Consider the following 12,047-nt stretch of genomic DNA (forward strand, 5'->3'; position numbering starts at 1 on the left):
TCAATTGAACCTGTATTTTGGTCAAAATCATCAGTTCTCAAACTTTAAAATGTCAAGGTCTCCACTTAACTCTGGCAGTATACAAATGAAACCAAATGGACCCGTAAGGGTCCATTTGGTTTCATTCGTATACTGTCAGAGTTACATACTTGTAAAGTTCACTTTAGACCTCCCAAAAGGAACCCAGAGAGTCTAGTTTTTGTCAAGTAACTTGAAAAATAACCATATAAAACCAATGTGAAAAAGAATCGTGATAAAATTGTGTATCGTGATACAGCTTTGGAAAATATCGCGATACTGTATTTTTGAAGCAGTGAAAACCGCTTCCAATGAATGGCTTTGTGTGTATCACGCCCATATATGGTAATTTCAGTCCAGAATGAACAGGCTTTTTCAAAAACAGAATGTCCGTTTAATTACCATATATGGTGATCTCAGTCCAGAATAAACAGGGTTTTTCAAAAACACAATGTATGTTACCTTATGTCCATATATGGTCACTCCAGGCCAGAATGAACAGGTTTTTCCTGTCCCACAGAATGTCCGTTTAATTACCATATATGGTGATCTCAGTCCAGAATGAACAGGGTTTTTCAAAAACACAATGTATGTTACCTTATGTCCATATATGGTCACTCCAGGCCAGAATGAACAGGTTTTTCCTGTCCCGTACGTGTAAAATATCAGTCCAGAATGAATAGGCATTCTCAAAAAGCAAAATGTGTGTCCCATGTCCATATATGGTCATTTCAGTTCAGAATGAATAGGCTTTATATGTCCTGTACATCTAGAATGTGTGTGCGGTGTCCCTCCCGGTCAGATCCCTCCCATATATGGTCATTTCAGTCCAGAATGAACAGGCTTTTTCAAAAACAGAATGTCCGTTTAATTACCATATATGGTGATCTTCGTCCAGAATGAACAGGGTTTTTCAAACCTATTATACCAACTGTCATACCAGCTCTCCAAATACATTCAGAATGGAGGTTTTATCTGTCCACCGCTTCACTTCGAACCGAGGTTTGATTTTTCCATATCGCCCACCCCTACTGACAACACCCATGTGCGCAGGCGGGCAGCCGTCACTCTTGCCCATATTTGGGGCAAGAGTGACGTCATCAATATGACATCACCACCATGATGGAAGAAATCCACGTAGATGCCATGCTGTAATTAGACCAGGGGTCTTCAATAGGGGCCGCGAAGCGTTGTGAGCTTGTAGATCGGCTATTTTTGTCAAAAAGCTTTGGTGTAGAGGGGGAAAAGAGCAGACTAAGTACAGAGACTAAGTACAGAGTGAAAGGTCAAGTATTGATGAAAACATTGACATGAATCCAAAATACATTGATGATTGTGCTCTACTTGTAGGCCTACTTGTGTGTAAGAAGCAAGTTGGCACCTTGACAGAGTGCATTTCTAGTTAACTTATGTTCTGTGTATGGTGTGTGCAACATAACATAAAACACATGCCAGCAAAAGCGCCGTTTTTAATAAGTAGAACTAAAGAGGATGGTATTGTTGCAGGTTTTTATTGGGTTTCAACAACAACAACAAAAAAACAAAAAGGCAATACAAATTTTTCATTTTATTTTTTTCTTCCCCCTTTCCAAAGCTACGTATTATTCCCACTCGGGACGGCATGACAAACATGGAGGACGGCAGTCACAGTGTGTCCCTCTCTGTGGGGTCAACGAGAGGGGCTTCAGGATGTTTTTGGGGGGGAGGAGGGAGGGAGGGTTAAGAGAGGTTGTGGAGGGTGAGATGGAGCTTATAGCCAGAGCAGGAGGTTCAGGTGAATGGTAAAAGTTTACCTCAAATCTGGAAGCCTGAACCTTAAGAGACTTCACCACTAAGGCCACTGCATTACAATGGGAATGGACGCTCCATTCCCATTGAAATGCATTGGCGGAATCCGCCCTCATAGGTAGAATAAAAGTGCGGCGTGACCACGCCCTCAACCCCTGGAGTACCTCAGGGCTCTATATTAGTGTCTTTTCTTGTTTTTGCTCTACATTAAATATCTTCTGCTAAAAATAGACGTTTATCGTTTTTTGGGGGGCTATTTTGCCCCGAAACGATCGCACCAGAGTTAGAGTACTTAGACTCGTGGGGTTCGCGTGGTTCGACTAAGCTCAAAATCTGACAGAGCCATACCAACATCACCACCACTAACCTCGATATTATTATGTGAGACAAAGAAGAGAGTAATAAATTAAAAATTAGTACTAACTTTTACTCCTATCTAATTCCCTTTTTTTCATTTAGAGAAGAGTCAACTGGGCGTTTTGCTTCTAGAGGGGAGCTGCAGCCCGACATAAGGCATCTTCAGTGCTGATGGGGGGTGGGGGAGGGGTTTGGGGGAGGCTGGACGGCTGGCTACAGGAACCAATGTCTGACGTCACAATCACACCAAAAATCTAAAATCCCATTGACATTTTAAAAATATACAAACTGAAGAACTGTGCTCCAAAAAAAGTCTGAGCATTCTGTCAGGAAGGTGGTGGCAGTGGCACTGTATCGTTTATGATATTTAGTTATACAGTATTTGATATAGTCTGCGATTTGTATGCGTGCTTGTACTTCGCCTCTTTGGATAATACTTCCCGAGTCAGTTTATGCTTGGCAAACATAACGAGTACAATGCCTGGACTCATTTAATTTTTGTTTTCTGTGATGATTTAAAAGAAAAAATAATAATCATTGGGATTTTTGAAACAGGAGGAGGGGCATGGCTTTGACGTCAGGACTTCACTACTCTATGGGGGATTGGGTAAAACAACAGAGGTCTTTCAGTGTGCCTGATCAACGTGGCTCTCTGCCCCCGTCAGACAGACGCAGACCCCAGCAACACTTCTTCAAATACAGAGAAAACTCATATGGCAACAGCAGAGAGATCACAGAGGCTACAGAACAAATACCAGGCTAAGCTACACAACGCCCCAGCAGTGTGCGTGCATTATGTATGTAATGTATGTGTGCACGTATGTGTGAGACGCAGAGAGACGATTCAGCCCAAAGAAGAGCAGTGGGAGAGTCTCTAACGCAGTGGTTCTCAAAGTGGATTCTAGGGACTCTGTGGGTTCCTTTAGAGGGGTCTAAATTGACCCATACACGGCTGTAACTCTGACAGTGTACAAATGGACACTGTCAGAGTTAAGGGGAGACCCTGAAATGTAAAAGTTTGAGAAACACTAATGTAAACGGCGATATGTTCTGATCAGGGGACCTACGACGGGCAAGGGCACGGGGGGCAAGGAGGAACCATCAGTGGGGAAGGTGTTGTTTTCTTTTCGTTGGGGTATGGGTGAGGGGAGGTGGCTGACTGGCTGTTTATGTGAAGGTCAGCCCGGCCTCGTTGTACACCTTGAAGACCTTCTCGATGGCGTTGACGTAGGCGGCCGTTCGCAGGTCCAGGCCCAGGTTGTACTTGCTGGCCGTGCGCATGATTTGCTGCAAGGGAAGAGAGAGAGGAGAGAGAGAGAGAGAACATGCACAGAAATGTGGTTAATCCACCCTTGCATTTAATGAGAAAATGTCAAAAGGTGCAAACAAAGTAAACTAATACCATCCTAACAGGGCATGTTTTTCATGTGCCTTTATGATTTAATAGAATTAGAAAGGAAGCTGAAAAACACTCTGCCAGTGCGTCACAGTGCCACCTAGCCACTTGGCATGCACACTACAGCGTTTTTAACACTTATGTTGCTATGATTTTTTCTCTTCAATGTCCCACGTTGCCATGGTTACCAGAGACTTCCATGTAATTGCGCAATTGTGTAAAAAGTGCACGCCCATGCCTAGATGATGTACCACGTGTGTGCACACTGTTCACAGCTTTCAAACAAAAAAATCCGCTTGGAAATCCGTTCAGGCATTCATGATTATGTTTTCTTCAGATGTAAACAAACATGGCTGCCATGTTTGAAAGAATGGGTTGGTATGGGGGTTAAACATGCAATTTCGCGATCGCGATCATGCCTAATACATTTCTGGAGGTCCAAAAAATGTTTTTTTCAAAAACGGCCCAAACTCGGGAAACTCGGGGTTGGCACAGCGGTAGTACCTTTTCAAACTCGGGAAACTCGGGGTTGGCACCAGATGTGTTAATCACTGTTGTGCCTCCTCCGAATAAAATGTGAGAACACAACGGGACTTTGCCGTTTTCTCTAGAGACCGCTTGCCCGTCGGCCTTGCACACAGACGTGCATACAGTACACTACTTACCCTGGCAGACCTCTCCATGGTGTAGGCCAGTCCGGAGTGCACAATGTCCTTTTCAGAAGCACCCTGGACGAATAGGAGAAAACACAATAAGTGTTGGTTTTGAGTGCATTTATGTTTTTATTATGTTTAAAGATGCTCATGAGTTTAGTGCATCAGGTGCAAAATAAGAAAGCTACAACATTTCTGCTCATCGAGGAAAAGGTAATATTTTTCGAGTTCGCTACTGTCCGTCCGTTTACTCACAGCAACTCTGGCCTGGAAATCAGCAGTGGGGACGACAGGAATGGGTCCTCCCTGCTTACCAAACTTCCTCTCCAAACTCTCCTGCACAGACACTAGAAGAGACCAGACACAGACAGAGACAGTGAGGTTTACAAACTCTCCTGCACAGACACTAGAAGAGACCAGACACAGACAGAGACAGTGAGGTTTACAAACTCTCCTGCACAGACACTAGAAGAGACCAGACACAGACAGAGACAGTGAGGTTTACAAACTCTCCTGCACAGACACTAGAAGAGACCAGACACAGACAGAGACAGTGAGGTTTACAAACTCTCCTGCACAGACACTAGAAGAGACCAGACACAGACAGAGACAGTGAGGTTTACAAACTCTCCTGCACAGACACTAGAAGAGACAAGACACAGAAGAGACAGAGAGGTTTACAAACTCTCCTGCACAGACACTAGAAGAGACAAGATACAGACAGAGACAGTGAGGTTTACAAACTCTCCTGCACAGACACTAGAAGACACCAGACACAGACAGAGACAGTGAGGTTTACAAACTCTCCTGCACAGACACTACAAGAGACCAGACACAGACAGAGACAGTGAGGTTTACAAACTCTCCTGCACAGACACTACAAGAGACCAGACACAGACAGAGACAGTGAGGTTTACAAACTCTCCTGCACGGACACTGGAAGAGACAAGATACAGACAGAGACAGTGAGGTTTACAAACTCTCCTGCACAGACACTAGAAGAGACCAGACACAGACAGAGACAGTGAGGTTTACAAACTCTCCTGCACGGACACTAGAAGAGACCAGACACAGACAGAGACAGTGAGGTTTACAAACTCTCCTGCACAGACACTAGAAGAGACAAGATACAGACAGAGACAGTGAGGTTTACAAACTCTCCTGCACAGACACTAGAAGAGACCAGACACAGACAGAGACAGAGAGGTTTACAAACTCTCCTGCACAGACACTAGAAGAGACAAGATACAGACAGAGAGGTTTACAAACTCTCCTGCATGGACACTAGAAGAGACCAGACACAGACAGAGAGGTTTACAAACTCTCCTGCACGGACACTAGAAGAGACAAGATACAGAAGAGACAGAGAGGTTTATGGGGGAACAAAAGAGCTGTCCATGCACGCTCTAAACGTAGGTTACACAGTTGAATTTACATTAAGGCATGTGCATGTACTAGGGCTGACCTTCATTAGTCGATTAGTCGACTAATCGATCGAAATGGGTCTTAGTCGACTAACAATCTCTGTCGAATAGTGTTTTTGCCTTTTTTTCATGTGTGAAGCCCCAGCTGGCGCAAGTTTTTTAGCAGGTCTACATTTTCAACCTCTCCCTCTACTGAATGTACCCCATGGGATAATAAAGGTATCTACCTATCATCTATCTACCAGGCTGTGGTCCAAAAATACGCATCTTCAAAATGTCCACCATCGTGCTTTGTGCCCATCATCCCCAATGGAAACAAGCCTTTTTGTGTGTAATCCTTGCGTTTTGACTGTACTCGTGCTATTTTACACTTCTTCTGTTTAATAAACTATTCAATCAATCAATCATCCCCAACAGATACCCCAAGGTGACAACGGTGTCAGTGTGAATGACTGTTGCTCGCATCGAAACTCCTAAACATGCTTACTGTTGACCACCAGCTTTATGAAGAGCTTCCACACCACGGTGTGAAGTTGGACCCTTCCACATGGACCTACCTGTGGATTGTACCTGTGAAAGTTACAGTATCGCCACTTTGTGGGCTTACTGTGGTACAGTTGTTCCGATACAGACACTAGTATGTGGTCATAGAGGTGCCAACTTGCGCCTTGTTATTTATTAGGGATGGTCCGATCAGGTTTTTTGGAACCGATCACCGAGCACCGATCACAAAAGTTTGATCACCCGATCCCGATCAATCACCGATCCGATCAAGTTATTATTTATATTTTCTAAATGTTAATGTTTTAACTTTATTTCATTCATTCACTCATGAATTCATTTATATATTTGCCTTATAGTTATTTACCAGCATTACTATGTATTTATTATCATAGCAGTAATTAATTATTCCTTCAGCACTGTGGAAATCAATACCCCAAAATGGCCTCAAGTGGGCATACTGAACGGCTGGTTGATCAGATGCACCGATCCGATCGGATCGGTGAATTTACCTTTTGATCTAAACCACCGATTATCGCCGATCATGCTTTGATCGGCCCGATCCGATCCATTGCCGATTGATCGGTAACATCTCTATTATTTATATATCAGGTTGTACTTGTTGGTTGGTGTCCAGTACTCACTGAGGAGATGGTAGTTGGAGTCTCTCTCGTACTTGAAGGTCAGACGTCCGTAGCTGACGTGGTTCAGGTTCTTCAGCCACTCAAAGTAGGACACCGTGACACCACCAGCGTTCAGGTACATGTCCTGGAAGGGGAAAAACACCCATTTTAGTTCTCTATTCCAGGGTATCCCAAAGTGGGTGCAGTGGCACCTTAGGGTGCCGTGATGTCAGTCCAGGGGTGCCGGAGAATCATTTGATAATATTTGGAATTCATCAATATCACTTCACTATGCTTAGTAAAACAGACCTGATTTGCACTGTACTTGATGAGTCATGTTTCCATCTACGGCCAACTCTCTCCACCAAAAATAGCAGATCAAAGATAGATCGGCTATTTTTGGTGAACCTTCCCCCCAGAATAGGGGGTTCAAGTGGTTAAACGTCAAGTATAAAGTTATTTTCAGTCAGTTCTGATGGAAACATTGGAACAATTAACAGTGTAATTCAGGGGTGCCGTGGATGAAAAGGTTATTTACAGGGGTGACCTGAGTCAATGAAGTTTGAAAACCCCTGCTCTATTTGAATCCACAAATTACAATTAATTTACAGGGAAACACATTTAACAGGGTTGATAGTTCATGTACACTTAGGGATACACAAAGCACCTTCTCCTCCACACAGACAATCTGCCTATAACTGCTGAAACAGCAATATTTAGCGAGTTGTTTGGCCTTGCTCTTTGTCATGCCACCTATTGTTTATTTATGTACATGGCCCAGGCTTCCAAATATGAGTATTGAATCTACATCTGTACCCAAAGCCTGTTATGATTCTAAGTAATGGTTGGTACATAGAATGCTTATCTTGGAAAGCCTGGTCCATGCACAGATCACACAGTCACGCGACTGGGCTGATAGGGATTGTTGTGGCTCGCGCGTGCGTGCGCGCGTGCGTGCGTGCGTGCGTGTGTGTGTTCTTACAGGGATGACCATGACATTGTTCTCCAGGAAGATCTTGTCAGCGCTGGGCGTGGTGGGACCGTTGGCACCCTCAGCAATGATCTGGAACGAAAACGGCACATGTAAAACATTTCTTCCCCCCTAAAAATCAATACAAATTAATTTAATTGATTTGTTCCAATCAAATGTTACACACCCCTATTTCCGAGCTCTCACTGATGCAACTCTTTCTGGGACAATGTAGAGTACTAAAAAGATGCTTAACATGGCTTTAAACTTGTACGTCAATGTGATGGGATACCCACAATAGTAATCATTCACAGATTGGTATTAAAACTACTTCTGCTCAATACGTTACCGTGGTCAGGTGACCCACAGCTATATAAGGGGGGTGGGTCACAAATGATTTATTCATGAAATTACTGAAAAAAATGTTTTTTGAAAAATACTTTGAATAATAATAATTAAAAAACTAAGGGACCCATAATAATCTGTCTGCGACTCCTCAATTGGGTCCCGACCAACAATGTTTTACAGCAATGCTGTTATGTGGACTTGTGTTCTTCTGAATGCCAGGTATGGGGTTCATCATCTACCTTGGCCTTGACTCTGGGAGCGTTGTCTCGTCTGAGCTGCTTCTCCCCGGCGGCAGGGACCAGGATGTGACAGTCAGCCTCCAGGATGCTGCCCTCGTACGGCTTGGCCCCGGGGAAGCCCACGATGGTCCCGTGTTCCTGCACACCACACACACACACACACACACACACACACACACACACACACACACACACACACACACACACACACACACACACACACACACACACACACACACACACACACACACACACACACACACACACAGGAAAAGAGAGTCGTGTATGAACGGAGTGAGGAGGGTTGAGACTAGGGCTGTCACAATTATTACATAATCGTCTAATCGCAATTATTTTACATAATCGCGATTATTTTTCATAATCGTCATAATCGTGAATGTTGAAAATGTTTCATATACATATTTTTTTAAAGTAAAAAATAGTGGAAATAGCAGATCTGCATCGCGACGCGTTGTGAGCTTGTAGATCGGCTATTTCCACTATCAATGTTATTTTTTAAGTAGAAAGTTGTCAAATATGTCCATAATTTCTTTGTATATTTAGGTTATGTATCATATCTGCCATGTGCAACTTCAAAGCCTAAAAGCCAAACAGAAATGTAATTATCAACGACAAAAACACAATTAAATCGTTAATCGCAATTATTTGAGTGACAATTAATCGTCATGTAAAATGTCATATCGTGACAGCCCTAGTTGAGACAGACGAGAGATTGTGGAGAAGAGACAGGGGGTTCTTCCTCCTCCATGTTTGTAGTCCTACCAGTTTGTAGTCCTCCAGCTGCTTGGGGTCGATGCCCTCTGGGTTGTAGATGTTGCCGTCGATCTCGCCCACGCCCACACACTTGGCGCCGGACCTGTGCAGGTACCTCATGGAATGGAGACCCACGTTACCGAAGCCCTGCAGGAGGGGGCGACAAAGGGTTGGAGGGTTTTTGTCTTTTAGTAAACATTCATCACATTGCTGTCGAGCAGAAACCACTTTTAACTTTGTGTTTTTTCAATCCAGCCGTACTCGATCAGTATTACATTACTACAGCGTCACACAAAAGCCTGACCAAGGCTCAGGTCAGCAAAGTCTATTTGCACCACGGGAAGAGAGAGCAAAATGGCTTTTATTTTCCAAAATGTAAAAAAAAAAAAAATATATATATATATATATATATATATATATATATATTTGGAAAATGGTCTCCCTGGCTAATAAGCCAAATATAAATATGCCTTATTAGTTGGGTACATTTAAGTCTGATAATGATGTACCATGCGTGTTCAAATCAGGTATACTTTATATTACATTACATTACTTCATAACATTTTCCAAATTCTTTATTCTTTTAACATGTTATAATAAATGGCCAATTTCATATAAGGTCACAATGGTTCCTGGCAAAAGGGTGTCGAACACAATAGGGGTGCTCTGGTGCCATCCTGTAACCAGTATAAGTTATAACATCTACAGTGTGTTAATGTTAATGAAGAGTGCAACTCTGGTGCCATCCTGTGGCTAACTTGAGTTATTACATCTATAAGGCTATTCATGTGAAACCTCCACTGCTGCAGCGATCCTCTGGTCTGAGTCTCACCCAGCCATCATTAAACATTATCCACTGACCCTCCAAGGAAAACTAATCACGCCTCAACATAATCCACCAACACATGCCAGGAATAGTACTTCTATGCTTGTGAGGACCTCCCATCTGTTTTCATTGATCTATTATCCATCTAGTCCCTTTGCGCTTTAAAACAGTGGTTTTCAATACTTTTCATATCAAGGTCTATTATTTATTCACCATTTGATGACATTTAACCTCTCAAACCCAACAATTTTAATATATATATTTTTTGTCATCTGATTTGTCCACAATTCCATGCTGTATTGATGCTATATCAAAGATAACAGGAAAAACGTTGATCTAAATAAGAATTCTTCTACGTTCTCAAATTGTGTAGACTTCTTGTAAATTAAGTAATGCAGATGTTTAACAATAAATCCGTCACGGTATCACTTTACGCTAGTAGAGGGAATATTACAGTACCATGTGTGAAAAAGAAAGCAATAATTATAGATTGCCTTCCAAGAAAGAGGTCAAGAACAAAGCCAAGGGCAAGGAAGAGTGTGTGTGTGCGTGCTTGCGATAAATAGAACAGAGAATTCTAAAGAGAACTGCTCTTTGACTCTCTCTCTCTCTGTGGAAAGGGGAAGGTTTATTTCCGCTTGGATGTCATGAACTTGCTGAGTCAGCCGAGTCATTAACTCTCAAATACCTGGAACGCGCCCGAGTCGCGTTAAATTTGAACCACTTTAACCATTAGTTTATGCTTTAACTATTGAAAAATAGCAGATATACAAGGTCACAGCGCGGCACCGAGTGCCGCGCTGCGAGCTTGTAGATCTGCTATTTTTGAAAAATCGTGAAAATGGGTGCAAGTCTTTGAATATCTTTGACCCGATCTTTGACCCGACTTCTAAATCCTTCCTCTAAATCAGCTGTTCTCAAACTTTTTCATGTCAAGGACCCCCAAAATCTCATTTTTTCGGCCGCAGACCCTTATCTCAAAATATGTTGTTCCAGGGACCCCCCAGAAGCAGAGATTTGAGTTACAAAAGTCTGCTTTGAAAAATATATATTGAAAAATTTGCACACATTTTCACGATTTTTCAAAAATAGCAGATCTACAAGCTCGCAGCGCGGCACTCGGTGCCGCGCTGTGAGCTTGTAGATCTGCTATTTTTCAATAGTTAAAGCATTCAATAATTGTAGGCCTAAATGGGTTAAGTCAAGCAGAATGTATTGTGTTTTTTGGACACTGCCTTGTTACAGCGTCCTGTACAGAGAACACAGTACAGTAACACACTTAAACAAACAGCAGATTATGCAGACATTCTGCCTAACGACTACTTTTACCTTTGTTACTTTAAGTACATTTTGATGACAATACTTTTGTACTCTTACTCAAGTAAATTAGAATTCTAGAAATTAGAATTCTGGACTTTTACCTGTAACAGAGTATTTCTATATTGCAGTATTGAGACTTTTACTAAACCAAGTAAAAACATTTGAGTGCTTTTCCCACCACTGCTAGTGCCAGACAGAGAGCTGACTCATCCGAGAGGGAGGGAGAGAGAAAGAACTCACTGACCCCGGTGAGATGAGATCCAACAGCAGTAGGCCTGTAACAATTATTACATAATCGTCTAATTGCGATTATTTGAGAGAATCGCAATCATTTTTGCATAATCGTCATAATCGTTTCCATGTTGAAAAATGTTCATACATTTTCAATTATTTATATTAAAAAAGCAGAAATAGCTAATCTGCAAGCTTACAACGCATCACTTGTGACGCGTTGTAAGCTTGTGGATCAGTTATTTCTGAATTATTAAATGTGTAAATAATTTCTTTGCATTTGTTTTATTACAAAGCCTAAAAAGGCAAACAGAAATAACTTTTGTATTCATATGTATTCACATAAATAAAATCGTTAATCGTAATCATTTGACAACTAATCGTCAATTAAAATTCCCAAAAACTGGAAGCGTTATTTGTTGGAAAATGTGCTAAGATGTCAGTGGTCTGCAGAAGGAGTCAGCAGCAGCGTAACCCAGATTAAAACATAATATAACCCAGGACCGTGGGGGCAGGCTGAGTGACCTCAGTGGGGGGATTTCGGGATTGTGAATGAAACGTCCTGCGTCACAATAAAGG

General features: G+C 42.3%; 1 protein-coding gene across 2 annotated transcripts in view; it reads right to left on the reverse strand.

Moving 5' to 3' along the window:
- Positions 1-1,513: 1,513 nt before the first annotated feature.
- The window catches only part of LOC308303844 (glutamate dehydrogenase, mitochondrial), a 37,081-nt gene continuing 26,547 nt past the window's right edge, over positions 1,514-12,047 (reverse strand). The window contains exons 7-13 of one of the 2 annotated variants that reach the window (XM_080748341.1): positions 9,101-9,238; positions 8,318-8,455; positions 7,743-7,823; positions 6,782-6,905; positions 4,468-4,559; positions 4,225-4,287; positions 1,514-3,450 (exon numbers count right to left, since the gene is read on the reverse strand). In XM_080748341.1, coding sequence (XP_080604467.1) covers positions 3,331-3,450; positions 4,225-4,287; positions 4,468-4,559; positions 6,782-6,905; positions 7,743-7,823; positions 8,318-8,455; positions 9,101-9,238 — 756 coding nt within the window. In that variant the 3' untranslated portion in view covers positions 1,514-3,330. Of the gene's footprint in view, positions 3,451-4,224; positions 4,288-4,467; positions 4,560-5,405; positions 5,444-6,781; positions 6,906-7,742; positions 7,824-8,317; positions 8,456-9,100; positions 9,239-12,047 lie in introns of those variants that run through there. The other variant, XM_080748342.1, reaches the window with a different exon arrangement.

Source organism: Nannobrachium achirus (genome assembly GCF_963921795.1).
Source record: "Nannobrachium achirus genome assembly, chromosome: 18".
Classification (NCBI taxonomy): Eukaryota; Metazoa; Chordata; class Actinopteri; order Myctophiformes; family Myctophidae; genus Nannobrachium; species Nannobrachium achirus.